Here is a 22,464-nt window from a genome sequence, read left to right on the forward strand (position 1 = left end):
TAGCTGGTAACAGACGGACGGAAGGACACACACACACACACGGACGGAGTGCAAAACATACTCTCTCCCCATGCCTTCGGCCTGGTGGAGACAAACATAACACTGTATGCCTACAGCATTTGAAAACTTTGAATAGAATGTCCACACACTGGTTGAATACTTAGTAATACTAAGTAATGCTGATGTTTAACAATAATTAAACTCTTGAGAGTGGAAAATGGAACCAAATGGACCCATAAGGGTCCACTTGGTTTCATTTTACACTCAAAGAGTTAAAGATCTACTGGTATAGGGGTTCATTTGGTTACCAACTCTCCATTATTTAGCTGGGGACCACCTGGAACCCCCTCAAGGACCACTGGTGGTCCTTGAAAGGAATGATAGACAGTATGTAGAGCACAGGCTGGGGCTGACAGAGGAAAAACAATGGTCTGGACTCAGTGGACTGGTATTAGCAGAGGGGGTGAGAGAACTCCCTCAAGGACCACCTGGGTCACTGGTTCAGAACCACTGACTTGAACAGATCGTTTTTAAGTTTGTAATACACCGTACAGGCGCGCGCGCGCACACACACACACACTCTCAGACCCCCCCCTCACTCTCTCCCGCACGCACGTCAGTATGTTGTTAGCGTTAGCAGTCAACATTAGCATGAGTGTAGCTTCCAGCTTTCACAACTAACTGCTATCTTTGTCAAACAAAACTGTCAGAGCTTTTGTTTTTGACCAATGCCCACTTCAAAGATCATCTGATCTTACACGTGGAGCAAATTAATTAATAATGAGCTACTGACAGTGTTGGGTAAAAGACAACTAGCTCCGCGATGAGTAGACAGCCCTGCCTGCTTGCTGCACTGCTGCTGAATGATCAGAGCGGAGAGAGGGAGGGAGGCATGCACTCTTTCAAACTTCACCGTGCGGTGCGTTAATCGCGCGTCAATGAAATTGACGCCGTTAAAAGGAACGTTGACAGCCTTATACAAATGTAAAAAAAAAAATCTTCAAATAATAAAGCTGAAACATGATAATGTTTTGAAACAGAGAGCTACTGACTATCTGGTTTGACTCGGTCGGATTTTGACTTTCTTTTTTTCTTTTTTCTTTTTTTTCACCAAATGCCAATAAAATAATTTGGGTCGCGCATATTTAATAGAGTCGGTCGGAAACCGGAGACCAATCTTTATTTTTGCTCGGCCTAAATAAAACACTAAGGGTCGCCCACCTGCCCCTGGCAGCTAAATAAAACACTAAGGGTGGCCAACCTGCCCCTGGCAGCTAAATAAAACACTAAGGGTTGCCCACCTGCCCCTGGCAGCTAAATAAAACACTAAGGGTTGCCCACCTGTCCCTGGCAGCTAAATATAACACTAAGGGTTGCCCACCTGCCCCTGGCAGCTAAATAAAACACTAAGGGTTGCCCACCTGCCCCTGGCAGCTAAATAAAACACTAAGGATTGCCCACCTGCCCCTGGACAAGCTCACAACGCATAAAGTAATGGAGATAGGACAGATCTACAAGCTCACATACCATCATGGCCGTCATCTTCGTCGTCAGGGTCCCCATCGTCCCCGTCGCTGATCTCATCGAAGCCGAAGTACGTCATCTTGTGTTCCGAGCTTTCACATGTTTCCACCTGGTCTCCAAACTGTCCAGATGTTTCTCTGTGGTCTCCAAACTGTCCAGATGTTTCTCTGTGGTCTCCAAACCCTCCAGATGTTTCCACCTGGTCTCCAAACCCTCCAGATGTTTCTCTGTGGTCTCCAAACTGTCCAGATGTTTCCACCTGGTCTCCAAACCCTCCAGATGTTTCTCTGTGGTCTCCAAACTGTCCAGATGTTTCCACCTGGTCTCCAAACCCTCCAGATGTTTCTCTGTGGTCTCCAAACTGTCCAGATGTTTCCACCTGGTCTCCAACACCTCCAGATGTTTCTCTGTGGTCTCCAAACCATCCAGATGTTTGGCTGATGTTGGTGTGTTCCTCAAAGCCAAACATGTCCGCCTTCTGGATAAAACTAGAATAAAAAAAAACACAACATAATAAAAAATGATTTGCATTTTTTGTAGCGCTTTCCTGTGCTGAGGTGAAGGTTCATTCATTCATACATTGGGAGGTGAAGGTTCATTCATTCATACATTGGGAGGTGAAGGTTCATTCATTCATACATTGGGAGGTGAAGGTTCATTCATTCATACATTGGGAGGTGAAGGTCCATTCATTCATACATTGGGAGGTGAAGGTCCATTCATTCATACATTGGGAGGTGAAGGTTCATTCATTCATACATTGGGAGGTGAAGGTTAATTCATTCATACATTGGGAGGTGAAGGTTCATTCATTCATACATTGGGAGGTGAAGGTTCATTCATTCATACATTGGGAGGTGAAGGTTCATACATTCATACATTGGGAGGTGAAGGTTCATTCATTCATACATTGGGAGGTGAAGGTTCATTCATTCATACATTGGCAAAGTGAGTTTAATGTTGTTTAAGGCAATCAGATTTTTCTCATTGGATGTATGGGCTGTCAATCAGATAGGACTTTTCTGATTGGATGTATGGGCTGTCAATCAGATAGGACTTTTCTGATTGGATGTATGGGCTGTCAATCAGATAGGACTTTTCTGATTGGATGTATGGGCTGTCAATCAGATAGGACTTTTCTGATTGGATGTATGGGCTGTCAATCAGATAGGACTTTTCTGATTGGATGTATGGGCTGTCAATCAGATAGGACTTTTCTGATTGGATGTATGGGCTGTCAATCAGATAGGACTTTTCTGATTGGATGTATGGGCTGTCAATCAGATAGGACTTTTCTGTTTGGATGTATGGGCTGTCAATCAGATAGGACTTTTCTGTTTGGATGTATGGGCTGTCAATCAGATAGGACTTTTCTGTGTGGATGTATGGGCTGTCAATCAGATAGGACTTTTCTGTTTGGATGTATGGGCTGTCAATCAGATAGGACTTTTCTGTTTGGATGTATGGGCTGTCAATCAGATAGGACTTTTCTGTTTGGATGTATGGGCTGTCAATCAGACAGGACTTTTCTGTTTGGATGTATGGGCTGTCAATCAGACAGGACTTTTCTGTTTGGATGTATGGGCTGTCAATCAGACAGGACTTTTCTGTTTGGATGTATGGGCTGTCAATCAGACAGGACTTTTCTGTGTGGATGTATGGGCTGTCAATCAGACAGGACTTTTCTGTGTGGATGTATGGGCTGTCAATCAGACAGGACTTTTCTGTGTGGATGTATGGGCTTTATTTTAATATTGATTACTAAACATCGGTCCAAAACATTGGCATCGTATCGGCGTCGGTGGTCTAGGTCTCTCCAAAAATATGGCATCGGTCAGGCTCTAGGCATAGTATTAGTCGACTAAATGAACCTGGCCAGGATTAGTCGACTAAATGAACCTGGCCAGTATTAGTCGACTAAATGAACCTGGCCAGGATTAGTCAACTCTTTGCGATCCGTACCTGGGTTTACTCTGGTCCGACTCCGCCTTCCTCCTCGGCCAATCAGAAGACGACTCCGCCTTCCCCCTCAGCCAATCAGAGGACGAGTCCACCGTCTCCGCGGCAACGACGGAGCCCGCCAGGGGGAGGGGCCTGGAGGCGGGGCCCTGGATGACGCTAAGCCCCGCCCCTCGGGCCTGGATGACTGACACGTTGCTGACAGACAGGCAGGAGGGGTGGAGCACCGTCTGGTCCCGCCTCCGGCCACGCCCATCGTCAGCGGAGGGGCTGTCAATCACAAGGAGTTTAGGTTGAACATTTAACCCATTCAGGGCGGGAACCCCAGCATTATGTTATACTTTAGCTGTTGAAAAATAGCAGATCTACAAGCTCTTAGCTCGGTGCCACGCTATGAGGTTGTAGATCTGCTATTTTTTTTAAAGGGCGTATACCCTCTATACAACATTATATCGGATATATATATCATATTATGTATGTATACCCTCTATACAACATTGACAACATTTAAATAAAATGTTTTGGCACATAAGGCTTTTGTCCAGATTGTCCAGCGACTAAATACAGATCATTTTTGGGGGTCCTTGACATGAAATAGTCTGAGAACCACAGCTTTAGAAATAGGAGTTTTTTCTGAAAAGCGTCATGATTTAAGACGACAGTGGGCCTTACTCGTTGGCGGGGAGTCGCTCGGAAGTCGTGCGGTCGTCGGCGACTCGGTGGGAAGTCGTGCAGTCGTCGGCGAGTTGGTGGGAGGTTGTGCGGTCGTCCTGCTTCTTCCTGTCGGGCCGGCGGTACGTGCGACAGTTGGACGTGGAGCCCAGACGATGGGCCAGCGAGTCCGAACGGTGGGCCGCCATCGACGGCTCCGTGGGCTCGGCCTCAGGGGGGTGGAGCCTCTGGAGCCCCGCCTCCTGGGGGTGTGGCCTTTCCACCCTGCTGCTGTTGGGGCCGTTACAAGAGTTAAATACACGTATTACACGGCTTGGTTGAATGCTTGATTCTGATTGGTCAATCGCTGAGCGTTGTGTTATGTCTGGATAACAGACCGTTCCGCTCTATAACAGACCGCTCTATAACAGACCGCTCTATAACAGACCGCTCTTCTCTATAACAGACGTCTCTATAACAGACCGCTCTATAACAGACCGCTCTATAACAGACCGCTGTGCTCTATAACAGACCACTCTATAACAGACCGCTCTATAACAGACCGCTCTATAACAGACCGCTCTATAACAGACAGCTCTATAACAGATCGCTCTATAACAGACCGCTCTATAACAGACCGCTGTGCTCTATAACAGGCCACTCTATAACAGACCGCTCTATAAAAGACCGCTCTATAACAGACCGCTGTGCTCTATAACAGACCGCTCTATAACAGACCGCTCCGCTCTATAACAGACCGCTCTATAACAGACCGCTCTATAACAGACCGCTCTATAACAGACCGCTCTATAACAGACCGCTCTATAACAGACCTCTCTATAACAGACCGCTCTATAACATACCGCTCTATAACAGACCGCTCTATAACAGACCGCTCTATAACAGACCGCTCTATAACAGACCTCTCTATAACAGACCGCTCTATAACAGACCTCTCTATAACAGACCTCTCTATAACAGACCGCTCTATAACAGACCGCTCTATAACAGACCGCTCTATAACAGACCTCTCTATAACAGACCTCTCTATAACAGACCGCTCTATAACAGACCTCTCTATAACAGACCGCTCTATAACAGACCGCTCTATAACAGACCGCTCTATAACAGACCGCTCTATAACAGACCTCTCTATAACAGACCTCTCTATAACAGACCTCTCTATAACAGACCGATCCGCTCTATAACAGACCGCTCTATAACAGACCGCTCTATAACAGACCGCTCTATAACAGACTGCTCCGCTCTATAACAGACCGCTCTATAACAGACCGCTCTATAACAGACCTCTCTATAACAGACTGCTCCGCTCTATAACAGACCGCTCTATAACAGACCGCTCTATAACAGACCTCTCTATAACAGACCGCTCTATAACAGACCTCTCTATAACAGACCTCTCTATAACAGACCGCTCTATAACAGACTGCTCTACCGCTCTATAACAGACCGCTCTATAACAGACCGCTGTGCTCTATAACAGACCGCTCTATAACAGACCGCTCTATAACAGACCGCTCTATAACATACCGCTCTATAACAGACCGCTCTATAACAGACCGCTCCATAACAGACCGCTCCATAACAGACCGCTCTATAACAGACCGCTCTATAACAGACCTCTCTATAACAGACCGCTCTATAACAGACCTCTCTATAACAGACCTCTCTATAACAGACCTCTCTATAACAGACCTCTCTATAACAGACCGCTCTATAACAGACCGCTCTATAACAGACCTCTCTATAACAGACCGCTCTATAACAGACCTCTCTATAACAGACCTCTCTATAACAGACCTCTCTATAACAGACCGATCCGCTCTATAACAGACTGCTCTACCGCTCTATAACAGACCGCTCTATAACAGACCGCTCTATAACAGACCGCTCTTATCTATAACAGACCTCTCCGCTCTATAACAGACCGCTCTATTACAGACCTCTCTATAACAGACTGCTCCGCTCTATAACAGACCGCTCTATAACAGACCGCTCTATAACAGACCGCTCTATAACAGACCTCTCTATAACAGACCTCTCTATAACAGACTGCTCCGCTCTATAACAGACCGCTCTATAACAGACCGCTCTATAACAGACCGCTGTGCTCTAACAGACCGCTGTGCTCTATAACAGACCGCTCTATAACAGACCGCTGTGCTCTATAACAGACCGCTCTATAACAGACCGCTGTGCTCTATAACAGACCGCTCTATAACAGACCGCTGTGCTCTATAACAGACCTCTCTATAACAGACCGCTGTGCTCTATAACAGACCGCTCTATAACAGACCGCTGTGCTCTATAACAGACCGCTCTATAACAGACCGCTCTATAACAGACCGCTCTATAACAGACCGCTCTGCTCTATCTCCCTACAACGACCACCTAGCCAGACTTTATCCCTTACATAAAGGAGGTGAATTATCTCCCTACAACGACCACCTAGCCAGACATTATCCCTTACATAAAGGAGGTGAATTATCTCCCTACAACGACCACCTAGCCAGACATTATCCCTTACATAAAGGAGGTGAATTATCTCCCTACAACGACCACCTAGCCAGACATTATCCCTTACATAAAGGAGGTGAATTATCTCCCTACAACGACCAGCTAGCCAGACATTATCCCTTACATAAAGGAGGTGAATTATCTCCCTACAACGACCACCTAGCCAGACATTATCCCTTACATAAAGGAGGTGAATTATCTCCCTACAACGACCACCTAGCCAGACATTATCCCTTACATAAAGGATGTGAATTATCTCCCTACAACGACCACCTAGCCAGACTTTATCCCTTACATAAAGGAGATGAATTATCTCCCTACGACCACCTAGCCAGACATTATCCCTTACATAAAGGAGGTGAATTATCTCCCTACAACGACCACCTAGCCAGACATTATCCCTTACATAAAGGATGTGAATTATCTCCCTACAACGACCACCTAGCCAGACATTATCCCTTACATAAAGGAGGTGAATTATCTCCCTACAACGACCACCTAGCCAGACATTATCCCTTACATAAAGGAGGTGAATTATCTCCCTACAACGGCCACCTAGCCAGACATTATCCCTTACATAAAGGAGGTGAATTATCTCCCTACAACGACCACCTAGCCAGACATTATCCCTTACATAAAGGAGGTGAATTATCTCCCTACAACGACCACCTAGCCTGACATTATCCCTTACATAAAGGAGGTGAATTATCTCCCTACAACAGCCACCTAGCCAGACATTATCCCTTACATAAAGGAGGTGAATTATCTCCCTACAACGACCACCTAGCCAGACATTATCCCTTACATAAAGGAGGTGAATTATCTCCCTACAACGACCACCTAGCCAGACATTATCCCTTACATAAAGGAGGTGAATTATCTCCCTACGACCACCTAGCCAGACATTATCCCTTACTTATAAAAATAAATGCACACTTTAAACTTAGTTTATAGTCGTATCACCAAAATGCAGAGGTTGTGACCTCTTTGAAATAAATCATTTTATACTTTCAAAAATAGAATAGAAATAGCAAATGTACAAGCTCACAAAACGTCACATGTCACAACACATTATTACAGCACGTCAAGTGTTACGACCTCAAGATAATAGTGATTATATCAGATAATAGTGATTGTATCAGATCATTGTGCTGATCATCCAATCAGATAAGGCCCACCTGCTGCGCTCCGGCTCTAGGCCGCCGCCCACCCAGAGGGAGGCAGAGCTCCGAGGAGGAAGGGGCGGAGTCAGGCCCACGATGGAGTCCCACGCCGAGGAGGAGGCGTGGCCTGTGGCTTTCAGGGTGGCGGCCTGGAAGGACCATATATGGAAATCACATGTCAGGTTATTGTGGCCACAGGAAGGACCATATATGGAGTCACATGTCAGGTTATTGTGGCCACAGGAAGGACCATATATGGAGTCACATGTCAGGTTATTGTGGCCACAGGAAGGACCATATATGGAGTCACATGTCAGGGTGTCTCCATTGGCTATAAGCCACTGGTTCCCAAAGTGGGGTCCGGGGACCCCAGGGGACGATGATGTAATAACTGTGATTAAGACGATGATGTAATAAGTGATGATGTAATAAGTGATGATGTAATAAGTGATGATGTAATACCTGGCAGAGCGACGGCGTTCGCTCGCTGACGATGTCGTCCCAGGAAGACGAGGAGGAGGCGGGGTCTATTTTCAGGGCGGAGCTCTGTGACGGGGGGCGGGGCTTACGCTCGCTGACCACGGCGTCCCAGGAGGAGGAGGAAGAGGAGGAGTCTGTTTTCAGGGCGGTGGTCTGGGATGGGCGTGGCTTCCTGTCGCTGCGAAGACCAATCAGGGATCATTAACACCGTTAATATGGCCCCACAGCGCCATCTTGTGGAGGGCTCTCGACGCCACAAGTGTATTTTCGACAGCGAGCACGTTTAGTTTTAAAGCCGATTTGGCCGGAAAACCGAGAATCAGGAAGTAAAAACCTGCTGTAAAACCCATTCTGACCTGAGATCAGATTCTAAAAATGTCTTCTACATCCTGACAGTTTTCTGAAAAAGCTGTTTCTATGTCAGCCGTTCTTCGATTTTTCAAAAATAGCAGACCTACAAGCTCGTAGCACGCCACTCGGTGGCGCGCTATGAGCTTGTAGATCTGCTATTTTTGAGTGGTGCAACCACTCAAAGGAACAGCAATGTCCGTGACACCTATGTTTGTGACGTGTTTGTTTGTGTGTGACTCATGTGTGACTCATGAGTACCAGTAGGGGCGCTGTTGTGCCAGAAACAGAGACAGAGATATAGTATTGCACTGTTGCCTGTTAATTACAGAGAGAGAGAGAGAGAGAGAGAGAGAGAGAGAGAGAGGGGGGGGGGGGGGGGAGGGGAGTTGCACCACTCAGTTCACACGGGTGTGATTTTCAATAGCTAGAGCATAACATAATGCTAACACCAAAAGGAGTTCCCGCCCAGAATGGGTTAACAAACATGAACACGTCGGTACCTGTCTGAGGCGTTGCGGTACCACGAGTAGCTGCTATGCTGCGCCGTCTCACCTGAGCACGCACACACACACACACGCACACGCGCACGCACACACACACACACACGCACACACACAGAGAGAGAACAGGGTTTTTTATCACAATGTCATACATCCATCCATCCATCTTCAACCGCTTATCCGTAGTCGGGTCGCGGGGGCAACAGCTCCACCAGAGAGCTACAGACTTCCCTCTCCAGAGCAACATTAGTGACTTCCTCCTGAGATGAGGTCACGGCGCTGCGAGATGAGGTCACAGCGCTGCAAGATGCTGTCACAGTTAAATTACCTGCTCCTCCAGTGCTGCGAGATGAGGTCACGGCGCTGCGAGATGATGTCACAGCGCTGCGAGATGAGGTCACAGCGCTGCGCGATGAGGTCACAGGCTTGGACTCCTCGTCGCTGTCGAAGCCGAACGGGTCTTCATGGTCTTCGTCTGGGGGAGGGGGAGGGGGGGATATGGAAGAATATAACATCACCACAAATGATCACAAATGATCACAATACAGCAGTATCACCTAGCTCTGGTCCATAGCCTTCTACTGCTTCTACCATTCTGCCCTGCAGTATAAGGCTATGGGACTTTCGGTTTTAAATCTCAAATCGAAATCAGACCAGCCTCTCCTCTTTAGTGGAAATCTCACGAACGTTTGACCTACTCACCAATACAAAGACGGGTTGTGTCAATAGAAAGCCTACTTTCCTTAGTAGACGCACTCTTCGATTTGAGATTTAAAACCGAAAGTCCCATAGCCTTATACTGCAGGGCAGAATGGTAGAAGCAGTAGAAGGCTATGGACCAGAGCTAAGTATCACCATACACAATGTTATCAGGGTATCTTTAGGGGTATTGATGGAGTTACTCGACAGTACAACGGTACAACCACCTACAAGGTAACAGAAACAACAGTAAAACAATAATTCCCCAATGATCATTTTCTCCAACTGAAGTTAGTAGAATCTGGTCTCAGGTCTAAATGGGTTACATTTATTTCACAGTCTAGTTTTTTTCATTCGTCGACTAAAATCGCGACCCACCCGTAGCGGCGGCGGCCTCCTGGAGGCGGGGCCTCTTGCGGACGACCTCGTGGTTCTTCTTGGCGGTCCGTCCCGTGTGGTGGTGGGGGGGGGTCCCGGCGGCGGGGGGAGCGGGCCTCTTGGAGCCCAGGACGGCAGCCTTGTAGGTGGTCTTTCCCCACTTGGTGCTCAGAGACGTGGCGCGCTGCTTATTGGACGACGACGACGAGAGGACCTCGTCGAACTTGGACTCTCCTCCCCCTCCTCCGCCCGAAGCTCCGCCCCCACCGCCCGCCGCCTTGCGGCTGTACGTCTTGCCGAACCGCGACGTCATTGTTGCAGCGCCGTCATGTTATAGACCTGGAAATATATAATACATATATATATATATAAACATATTATAGACCTGTGAATATAATACAATATGTATAAACAAACTAGGTGGTTTACGGCTGTTCCGTGACCGCGGAGTGCAAAGGTCCGTTTCTCAATGGATTTGTCATCTAGGAGGTTATTAAACAAATGAACTGAGCCACGGACCAACGTTTGATGACATTTAGCCTCTCAGACCCATTTGAGCCACGGACCACCATTTGATGACATTTAGCCTCTCAGACCCATTTGAGCCACGGACCACCGTTTGATGACATTTAGCCTCTCAGACCCATCTGAGCCACGTACCACCGTTTGATGACATTTAGCCTCTCAGACCCATCTGAGCCACGGACCACCATTTAATGACATTTAGCCTCTCAGACCCATCTGAGCCACGGACCACCATTTAATGACATTTAGCCTATCAGACCCATTTGAGCCACGGACCACCGTTTGATGACATTTAGCCTCTCAGACCCATTTGAGCCACGGACCACCATCTGATGACATTTAGCCTCTCAGACCCATTTGAGCCACGGACCACCATCTGATGACATTTAGCCTCTCAGACCCATTTGAGCCACGGACCACCATCTGATGACATTTAGCCTCTCAGACCCATTTGAGCCACGGACCACCATCTGATGACATTTAGCCTCTCAGACCCATTTGAGCCACGGACCACCATCTGATGACATTTAGCCTCTCAGACCCATTTGAGCCAAGGACCACCATTTAATGACATTTAGCCTCTCAGACCCATTTGAGCCACGGACCACCATTTGATGACATTTAGCCTCTCAGACCCATCTGAGCCACGGACCACCATTTAATGACATTTAGCCTCTCAGACCCATCTGAGCCACGGACCACCATCTGATGACATTTAGCCCCTCAGACCCATCTGAGCCACGGACCACCATTTAATGACATTTAGCCTCTCAGATCCATTTGAGCCACGGACCACCATTTGATGACATTTAGCCTCTCAGACCCATCTGAGCCACGGACCACCATCTGATGACATTTAGCCTCTCAGACCCATCTGAGCCACGGACCACCATTTGATGACAATTTAGCCTCTCAGACCCATCTGAGCCACGGACCACCATTTAATGACATTTAGCCCCTCAGACCCATCTGAGCCACGGACCACCATTTAATGACATTTAGCCTCTCAGATCCATTTGAGCCACGGACCACCATTTGATGACATTTAGCCTCTCAGACCCATCTGAGCCACGGACCACCATCTGATGACATTTAGCCTCTCAGACCCATCTGAGCCACGGACCAACATTTAGCCTCTCAGATGTTGGTACGATTAGGAGAGATAACAGGCAAACGATCAAAATAACAATTATTTTACATTCTCAATTTGTGTAAACTTTACATGTAAATTAAGACATTAAGTAATACAGATGTTTAACAATGTAACTCTTGAGAGCATAAAATGAAACCAAATGGACCCGTCACGGTCCAGTTGGTTTCACTTTACACTCTCAAGAGTTAAAGATCTAAAAAGGGTCCATTTGGTTTCATTTTACACTCTCAAGAGTTAAAGATCTAAAAAGGGTCCATTTGGTTTCACTTTACACTCTCAAGAGTTAAAGATCTAAAAAGGCTCCATTTGGTTTCATTTTACACTCTCAAGAGTTAAAGATCTAAAAAGGGTCCATTTGGTTTCACTTTACACTCTCAAGAGTTAAAGATCTAAAAAGGGTCCATTTGGTTTCACTTTACACTCTCAAGAGTTAAAGATCTAAAAAGGGTCCATTTGGTTTCATTTTACACTCTCAAGAGTTAAAGATCTAAAAAGGGTCCATTTGGTTTCACTTTACACTCTTAAGAGTTAAAGATCTAAAAAGGGTCCATTTGGTTTCACTTTACACTCTCAAGAGTTAAAGATCTAAAAAGGGTCCATTTGGTTTCATTTTACACTCTCAAGAGTTAAAGATCTAAAAAGGGTCCATTTGGTTTCACTTTACACTCTCAAGAGTTAAAGATCTAAAAAGGGTCCATTTGGTTTCACTTTACACTCTCAAGAGTTAAAGATCTAAAAAGGGTCCATTTGGTTTCATTTTACACTCTCAAGAGTTAAAGATCTAAAAAGGGTCCATTTGGTTTCACTTTACACTCTTAAGAGTTAAAGATCTAAAAAGGGTCCATTTGGTTTCACTTTACACTCTCAAGAGTTAAAGATCTAAAAAGGGTCCATTTGGTTTCATTTTACACTCTCAAGAGTTAAAGATCTAAAAAGGGTCCATTTGGTTTCATTTTACACTCTCAAGAGTTAAAGATCTAAAAAGGGTCCATTTGGTTTCACTTTACACTCTCAAGAGTTAAAGATCTAAAAAGGGTCCATTTGGTTTCATTTTACACTCTCAAGAGTTAAAGATCTAAAAAGGGTCCATTTGGTTTCATTTTACACTCTCAAGAGTTAAAGATCTAAAAAGGGTCCATTTGGTTTCATTTTACACTCTCAAGAGTTAAAGATCTAAAAAGGGTCCATTTGGTTACCAACTCATCATAATGTAGCTGCATGGGGACCACCTGGAACCCCCTCGGGGACCACTGCTTGAGAACCACTGATTAAGGGCGATAAAGCCATTCAAATCTTAAATTCTTTACATGTGATGTTGATGCCTGTTCAAATCTATAGCAGATATATGCCATGTTATGACCCGGTAGATCTGCTCATTTCTGTTCAAATCTATAGCAGATATATGCCATGTTATGACCCGGTAGATCTGCTCATTTCTGTTCAAATCTATAGCAGGTATATGCCATGTTATGACCCGGTAGATCTGCTCATTTCTGTTCAAATCTATAGCAGATATATGCCATGTTATGACCCGGTAGATCTGCTCATTTCTGTTCAAATCTATAGCAGATATATGCCATGTTATGACCCGGTAGATCTGCTCATTTCTGTTCAAATCTATAGCAGATATATGCCATGTTATGACCCGGTAGATCTGCTCATTTTGGGGGGGGAAATCTTTGAATGTATAGATTTTTCTTTAAATAAAACATCTTTAACTCAAATCTTTGCTTCTGGGGGTCCCTGCCCTGGAACAACATATTTTGACATGGGAGGGGGGGGGGGGGGGGGGGGGTATTAAAAAGGTATCAGAAGCATCACTGATATACAAACATGACATGGGAGGGGGGGGGGGGGGGGTACTGATATACAAACATGAGTCTATCGGGGGGGGGGGGTTATTAAAAAGGTATCAGAAATTCAGAAGCATCACTGATATACAAACATGAGTCTATCAGAGGTATCAGAAGCATCACTGATATACAAACATGGGAGGGGGGGGGGAGCATCACTGATATACAAACATGGGAGGGGGGGGGGGGGAGCATCACTGATATACAAACATGGGAGGGGGGGGGGGGAGCATCACTGATATACAAACATGGGAGGGGGGGGGGGGAGCATCACTGATATACAAACATGGGAGGGGGGGGGGAGCATCACTGATATACAAACATGGGAGGGGGGGGGGGGGAGCATCACTGATATACAAACATGGGAGGGGGGGGGGAGCATCACTGATATACAAACATGGGAGGGGGGGGGAAGCATCACTGATATACAAACATGGGAGGGGGGGGGGAAGCATCACTGATATACAAACATGGGAGGGGGGGGGGGGAGCATCACTGATATACAAACATGGGAGGGGGGGGGGAGCATCACTGATATACAAACATGGGAGGGGGGGGGGGGGGGAGCATCACTGATATACAAACATGGGAGGGGGGGGGGAGCATCACTGATATACAAACATGGGAGGGGGGGGGAAGCATCACTGATATACAAACATGGGAGGGGGGGGGGAGCATCACTGATATACAAACATGGGAGGGGGGGGGGGGGAGCATCACTGATATACAAACATGGGAGGGGGGGGGAAGCATCACTGATATACAAACATGGGAGGGGGGGGGGGAGCATCACTGATATACAAACATGGGAGGGGGGGGGGGCATCACTGATATACAAACATGGGAGGGGGGGGGGGGAGCATCACTGATATACAAACATGGGAGGGGGGGGGGAGCATCACTGATATACAAACATGGGAGGGGGGGGGGGAGCATCACTGATATACAAACATGGGAGGGGGGGGGGGGGGAGCATCACTGATATACAAACATGGGAGGGGGGGGGGAAGCATCACTGATATACAAACATGGGAGGGGGGGGAGCATCACTGATATACAAACATGGGAGGGGGGGGGAAGCATCACTGATATACAAACATGGGAGGGGGGGGGGGGGGAGCATCACTGATATACAAACATGGGAGGGGGGGGGGGAGCATCACTGATATACAAACATGGGAGGGGGGGGGGAAGCATCACTGATATACAAACATGGGAGGGGGGGGGGGGGGAGCATCACTGATATACAAACATGGGAGGGGGGGGGGGGAGCATCACTGATATACAAACATGGGAGGGGGGGGGGGAAGCATCACTGATATACAAACATGGGAGGGGGGGGGGGGGGGAGCATCACTGATATACAAACATGGGAGGGGGGGGGGGAGCATCACTGATATACAAACATGGGAGGGGGGGGGGAAGCATCACTGATATACAAACATGGGAGGGGGGGGGGGGGAGCATCACTGATATACAAACATGGGAGGGGGGGGGGGAAGCATCACTGATATACAAACATGGGAGGGGGGGGGGGGGGAGCATCACTGATATACAAACATGGGAGGGGGGGGGGGAGCATCACTGATATACAAACATGGGAGGGGGGGGGGAGCATCACTGATATACAAACATGGGAGGGGGGGGGGGGAGCATCACTGATATACAAACATGGGAGGGGGGGGGGGCATCACTGATATACAAACATGGGAGGGGGGGGGGGAGCATCACTGATATACAAACATGGGAGGGGGGGGGGGCATCACTGATATACAAACATGGGAGGGGGGGGGAGCATCACTGATATACAAACATGGGAGGGGGGGGGGAAGCATCACTGATATACAAACATGGGAGGGGGGGGGGAGCATCACTGATATACAAACATGGGAGGGGGGGGGGGAGCATCACTGATATACAAACATGGGAGGGGGGGGGGGGGAGCATCACTGATATACAAACATGGGAGGGGGGGGGGGAGCATCACTGATATACAAACATGGGAGGGGGGGGGGGGAGCATCACTGATATACAAACATGGGAGGGGGGGGGGGCATCACTGATATACAAACATGGGAGGGGGGGGGGGAGCATCACTGATATACAAACATGGGAGGGGGGGGGGGCATCACTGATATACAAACATGGGAGGGGGGGGGGCATCACTGATATACAAACATGGGAGGGGGGGGGGCATCACTGATATACAAACATGGGAGGGGGGGGGGGCATCACTGATATACAAACATGGGAGGGGGGGGGAGCATCACTGATATACAAACATGGGAGGGGGGGGGGGCATCACTGATATACAAACATGGGAGGAGGGGGGGGGGAGCATCACTGATATACAAACATGGGAGGGGGGGGGAAGCATCACTGATATACAAACATGGGAGGGGGGGGGGGGGGAGCATCACTGATATACAAACATGGGAGGGGGGGGGGAGCATCACTGATATACAAACATGGGAGGGGGGGGGAAGCATCACTGATATACAAACATGGGAGGGGGGGGGGGGGAGCATCACTGATATACAAACATGGGAGGGGGGGGGGGAGCATCACTGATATACAAACATGGGAGGGGGGGGGGGGAAGCATCACTGATATACAAACATGGGAGGGGGGGGGGGGGGAGCATCACTGATATACAAACATGGGAGGGGGGGGGGAGCATCACTGATATACAAACATGGGAGGGGGGGGGAAGCATCACTGATATACAAACATGGGAGGGGGGGGGGGGAGCATCACTGATATACAAACATGGGAGGGGGGGGGGGAAGCATCACTGATATACAAACATGGGAGGGGGGGGGGGGGGGAGCATCACTGATATACAAACATGGGAGGGGGGGGGGAGCATCACTGATATACAAACATGGGAGGGGGGGGGGGGGAGCATCACTGATATACAAACATGGGAGGGGGGGGGGCATCACTGATATACAAACATGGGAGGGGGGGGGGAGCATCACTGATATACAAACATGGGAGGGGGGGGGGGCATCACTGATATACAAACATGGGAGGGGGGGGGAGCATCACTGATATACAAACATGGGAGGGGGGGGGAAGCATCACTGATATACAAACATGGGAGGGGGGGGGGGAGCATCACTGATATACAAACATGGGAGGGGGGGGGGAGCATCACTGATATACAAACATGGGAGGGGGGGGGGGGGAGCATCACTGATATACAAACATGGGAGGGGGGGGGGAGCATCACTGATATACAAACATGGGAGGGGGGGGGGGGGAGCATCACTGATATACAAACATGGGAGGGGGGGGGGCATCACTGATATACAAACATGGGAGGGGGGGGGGGAGCATCACTGATATACAAACATGGGAGGGGGGGGGGCATCACTGATATACAAACATGGGAGGGGGGGGGGGCATCACTGATATACAAACATGGGAGGGGGGGGGGCATCACTGATATACAAACATGGGAGGGGGGGGGGCATCACTGATATACAAACATGGGAGGGGGGGGGAGCATCACTGATATACAAACATGGGAGGGGGGGGGGCATCACTGATATACAAACATGGGAGGGGGGGGGGCATCACTGATATACAAACATGGGAGGGGGGGGGAAGCATCACTGATATACAAACATGGGAGGGGGGGGAGCATCACTGATATACAAACATGGGAGGGGGGGGGGGGGGGAGCATCACTGATATACAAACATGGGAGGGGGGGGGGGGAGCATCACTGATATACAAACATGGGAGGGGGGGGGGGGGGAGCATCACTGATATACAAACATGGGAGGGGGGGGGGCATCACTGATATACAAACATGGGAGGGGGGGGGAAGCATCACTGATATACAAACATGGGAGGGGGGGGGGAAGCATCACTGATATACAAACATGGGAGGGGGGGGGGGAGCATCACTGATATACAAACATGGGAGGGGGGGGGAGCATCACTGATATACAAACATGGGAGGGGGGGGGGGGGGAGCATCACTGATATACAAACATGAGTCTATCAGAAAACTGTCAGCATTTAGAGGGAGATATTTGTATGATCAGCCTTTGACCAACACCTTTGACCCCTGGGGGTCCTTGAGGGAGTTCCAGGGGGTCCCTAGCTCAATTAGAGATAGTTACAGGAGTTCCAGGGGGTCCCTAGCTCAATTAGAGATAGTTACAGGAGTTCCAGGGGGTCCCTAGCTCAATTAGAGATAGTTACAGGAGTTCCAGGGGGTCCCTAGCTCAATTAGAGATAGTTACAGGAGTTCCAGGGGGTCCCTAGCTCAATTAGAGATAGTTACAGGAGTTCCAGGGGGTCCCTAGCTCAATTAGAGATAGTTACAGGAGTTCCAGGGGGTCCCTAGCTCAATTAGAGATAGTTACAGCAGGAGTTCCAGGGGGTCCCTAGCTCAATTAGAGATAGTTACAGGAGTTCTCAATTAGAGATAGTTACAGGAGTTCCAGGGGGTCCCTAGCTCAATTAGAGATAGTTACAGGAGTTCCAGGGGGTCCCTAGCTCAATTAGAGATAGTTACAGGAGTTCCAGGGGGTCCCTAATCAAATCAAACTTTATTTATAGAGCACATTTACAAAGACCAGAAGGTCACCCAAAGTGCTGAACATGAACATATAACAGGGTTAGGGGGTTAGGGTTAGGGGGTTAAAGTGCTGAACATGAACATATAACGGGGTTAGGGTTAGGGGGTTAAAGTGCTGAACATGAACATATAACAGGGTTAGGGTTAGGGGGTTAAAGTGCTGAACATGAACATATAACAGGGTTAGGGTTAGGGGGTTAAAGTGCTGAACATGAACATATAACAGGGTTAGGGGGTTAGGGTTAGGGGGTTAAAGTGCTGAACATGAACATATAACGGGGTTAGGGTTAGGGGGTTAAAGTGCTGAACATGAACATATAACAGGGTTAGGGTTAGGGGGTTAAAGTGCTGAACATGAACATATAACAGGGTTAGGGGGTTAGGGTTAGGGGGTTAAAGTGCTGTACATGAACATATAACAGGGTTAGGGGGTTAGGGTTAGGGTTAGGGGGTTAAAGTGCTGTACATGAACATATAACAGGGTTAGGGGGTTAGGGTTAGGGTTAGGGGGTTAAAGTGCTGTACATGAACATATAACAAGCATACAATCAACACAAACAATATAGTAAAACAACATTGAAGCAACACAAGTATTTAGACAGGATAACTAGGTCAAACAACATTGAATGCCAGGGAGAAAAGATGTGTTTTAAGCAAAGATTTAAAAGCCTCTAAGGAGCGGGCAGACTTAATGTATAGGGGTAAACAGTTCCAGAGTTTGGGGCCGGCCACTGAAAAAGCACGGTCGCCTCTGGACCTGTAATTAGAATTTGGCACGGTCAGGAGCCGCTGGTCAGCTGACCTCAGGGCCCTGGCTGGGGAGTATGGGTCCATTAGGACCGATAGATACAGGGGGGCCAAACCATTAAGGGCTTTAAAAACAAATAATAAAATCTTAAAATCAATTCTGAATTTAACAGGTAGCCAGTGGAGTGAGGCCCTAGCTCAATTAGAGATAGTTACAGGAGTTCCAGGGGGTCCCTAGCTCAATTAGAGATGGTTACAAATGGACCCTTATGGGTCTGTAACTCAGAGAGTGTACAAATGGACCCTAACGGGTCCATTTGGTTCCATTTGTACACTCTCAGAGTTAAATTAACAGTGGTTTTACAATATAAATTGGGGTAGAAATGCCATTAAATCGGGGGTCCGTAGCATAATGCGTGTTAATTTGGGGGTCCATGAAATTAATATGTTTCGGAATCACTGATAGAGCCGTAAAAATCCTCCCTTATCGGGGTCACTGGCATATGTTTTCAAATGGGGGTCCGTGGCCTAATAAATGTTGATTTGGGGGTCCTTGACGCGAAAAAGTTTGGGAACCACTGCCTTTGACTTCTTCACAAAACAAACAATGAATGTCACTTTGTTTGTTTACACAATATCCGTATATCTAAAACCGTGGTTTTCAACCAGTGGTCCTTGAGGGGGTTCCAGGTGGTCCCCATGTGGTCCGGGGACCCCCAGGGGTCCTTGAGGGGGTTCCAGGTGGTCCCCATTCAGCTATATGATGGAGAGGTGGTAACCAAATGGACCCTTATTAGATCTTCAACTCCTGGGAGCGTAACATGAAACCACTCAGGAGTTAAATTCTTAAACGTCTGCATTACTGATTTTACAAGAATTCTACACCAGTGGTTCCCAACGTGGGGTCCAGGGACCCCCAGGGGTCCTTGAGGGAGTTCCAGGGGGTCCCCAGCTAAATGATAGTTAGGAACCAAATGGACCCTTATTGGTCTGTAACTCTGAGTGAACAGATCGAACCAAATGGACCCTAATGGGTCTGTAACTCTGAGTGAACAGATCGAACCAAATGGACCCTTATGGGTCTGTGACTCTGAGTGAACAGATGGAACCAAATGGACCCTTATGGGTCTGTAACTCTGAGTGAACAGATGGAACCAAATGGACCCTTATGGGTCTGTAACTCTGAGTGAACAGATGGAACCAAATGGACCCTCAGAGTTAAATTAACTTTGATTTAAATTTACAATATAAATTGGGGGTCCTCGACATGAAAAAACTGCTGCCCACAATTAGAGAATGCAGAATAGTTATTTTGATCAGTGTTGCCCCCCCCCCCCTTTTTCCCCTCACTGTATATGTTTATTTTCCCTTTTTACCTCATCTATGATGATTTCCTGTTTTGACTATATATATAGTTGTTTATACTCGTACGTCTCTAATTGTTTTAATGAATTGAACAAGGTGGACCCTCTTGTAAACAAGTGTAATGCTTTATGGTGTCCACTCACAGTTAACAGTCTTTGTATTGAGGTGTACTTGAAATGTACTGTAATTCTGCAAACTGTTAATAAATCAATCAATCAATCAATCAATGCCTGTTATCTCTCCTAATGGTACCAACATAAATACAGCATGGAACTGTGGACAGAATCTGATCCAACAACAACAATTTAGTTTTGGGTCTGAGAGGCTAAATGTCATCACATGGTGGTCCGTGGCTCAGATGGGTCTGAGAGGCTAAATGTCGTCAAATGGTGGTCCGTGGCTCAGATGGGTCTGAGAGGCTAAATGTCATCAAACGGTGGTCCGTGGCTCAGATGGGTCTGAGGCTAAATGTCATTAAATGGTGGTCCGTGGCTCAGATGGGTCTGAGAGGCTAAATGTCATCAAACGGTGGTCCGTGGCTCAGATGGGTCTGAGAGGCATCAGATGGTGGTCCGTGGCTCAGATGGGTCTGAGAGGCTAAATGTCATCAAACGGTGGTACGTGGCTCAAATGCTGAATTAATAAAGATTCTGTAACAACAATGAATGTTCTGTAGCAGCTTCCAACCGTTAGCATTAGCATGCTAGCGTGCTGTGATGGAAGTGAAGCTAATCAAAACAAACACAGCAAGAAGAGCAACAACAAACAGAGCAAACACATTAAAACATAAACATTAGAAGCATCTAAACGTCTTTACAACAAACTGACACACCTGACCGTTGAACGGCTGCTTGTTTTAACACTTCCAACTTGTTGTTCTAACGCTGTTGTACTCTCTGGAAACACCAGCTAACAAGCTAACAACACAACGTTAGGCGGACGGGGAGGCTAAGCTAAAGCTAACAACACAACGTTAGGTGGACGGGGAGGCTAAGCTAACGCTAACAACACAGCGTTAAGACGGACGGGGAGGCTAAGCTAACGCTAACAACACAACGTTAGGCGGACGGGGAGGCTAAGCTAACAACACAACGTTAGGCGGACGGGGAGGCTAAGCTAACAACACAACGTTAGGCGGACGGGGAGGCTAAACTAAGCTAACAACACAACGTTAGGCGGACGGGGAGGCTAAGCTAAAGCTAAGCTAACAACACAGGCTAACAAAGCTTTATTTTACTCACGCTTCAAAATGACGTATAGAAACACGTGTTTTTTCCGCCGTGTGTGTTTCTTTTTTACACCAACTGGAAACAAAGTGTCCAACACGGTTAATACGTCACGACTTTAGTGAGAAAGACGTCATTTTTAACGTTAACGTTAATAAACACTAAACAGTCGAGCTGCTCGCACTGCTCACAGCTGCCTGTCACTCAAACAAACAGAACCTTTCTATTGGCTGGCTGCTATGCGCGCACATCCGGATGCTCGAATGTCACGCCCACTAACCGTATCCGGTTGTTGGAAAGAAAGACGTTTCCGTTTCCGCTTTCTTAAACCGGACATATGACTAAAATAAAGACTAAATATTATTGTCAACAAATAAAAACAAAGCTACGAAACTCTGACTAAATAAGCTATTTGACTAAATATAACTTTAGCTATGATGACTAAAGCTAAGACTAAATATACTGACAATTGCGTTAACAAATAAAAACTAGACTAAAATGTCAGGGAGGGACTAGTGGAGAAGAGATCCAGTAGAACTAAATGTCAGGGAGGGACTAGTGGAGAAGAGATCCAGTAGAACTAAATGTCAGGGAGGGACTAGTGGAGAAGAGATCCAGTAGAACTAAATGTCAGGGAGGGACTAGTGGAGAAGAGATCCAGTAGAACTAAATGTCAGGGAGGGACTAGTGGAGAAGAGATCCAGTAGAACTAAATGTCAGGGAGGGACTAGTGGAGAAGAGATCCAGTAGAACTA

At 47.4% G+C, this 22,464-nt stretch overlaps 1 protein-coding gene across 3 annotated transcripts in view; it reads right to left on the bottom strand.

The window, feature by feature from the left end:
- Window positions 1-21,892, bottom strand: part of LOC306919003 (uncharacterized protein) — a 58,020-nt gene extending 36,128 nt beyond the window's left edge. Inside the window, exons 1-9 of one of the 3 annotated variants that reach the window (XM_079531846.1) lie at window positions 21,725-21,892; window positions 10,244-10,582; window positions 9,495-9,641; window positions 9,167-9,218; window positions 8,298-8,493; window positions 7,851-7,984; window positions 4,156-4,422; window positions 3,487-3,753; window positions 1,528-2,012 (exon numbers count right to left, since the gene is read on the bottom strand). In XM_079531846.1, the coding sequence (XP_079387972.1) occupies window positions 1,528-2,012; window positions 3,487-3,753; window positions 4,156-4,422; window positions 7,851-7,984; window positions 8,298-8,493; window positions 9,167-9,218; window positions 9,495-9,641; window positions 10,244-10,556 (1,861 nt within the window). In that variant the 5' untranslated portion in view covers window positions 10,557-10,582; window positions 21,725-21,892. Of the gene's footprint in view, window positions 1-1,527; window positions 2,013-3,486; window positions 3,754-4,155; window positions 4,426-7,850; window positions 7,985-8,297; window positions 8,494-9,166; window positions 9,219-9,494; window positions 9,642-10,243; window positions 10,583-21,315; window positions 21,426-21,724 lie in introns of those variants that run through there. The other 2 variants (XM_079531844.1, XM_079531845.1) reach the window with 2 other exon arrangements.
- Between the last annotated feature and the right edge of the window lie 572 nt (window positions 21,893-22,464).

The sequence above is a fragment of the Electrona antarctica genome (assembly GCF_951216825.1).
Source record: "Electrona antarctica genome assembly, contig: scaffold_54, whole genome shotgun sequence".
Classification (NCBI taxonomy): domain Eukaryota; kingdom Metazoa; phylum Chordata; class Actinopteri; order Myctophiformes; family Myctophidae; genus Electrona; species Electrona antarctica.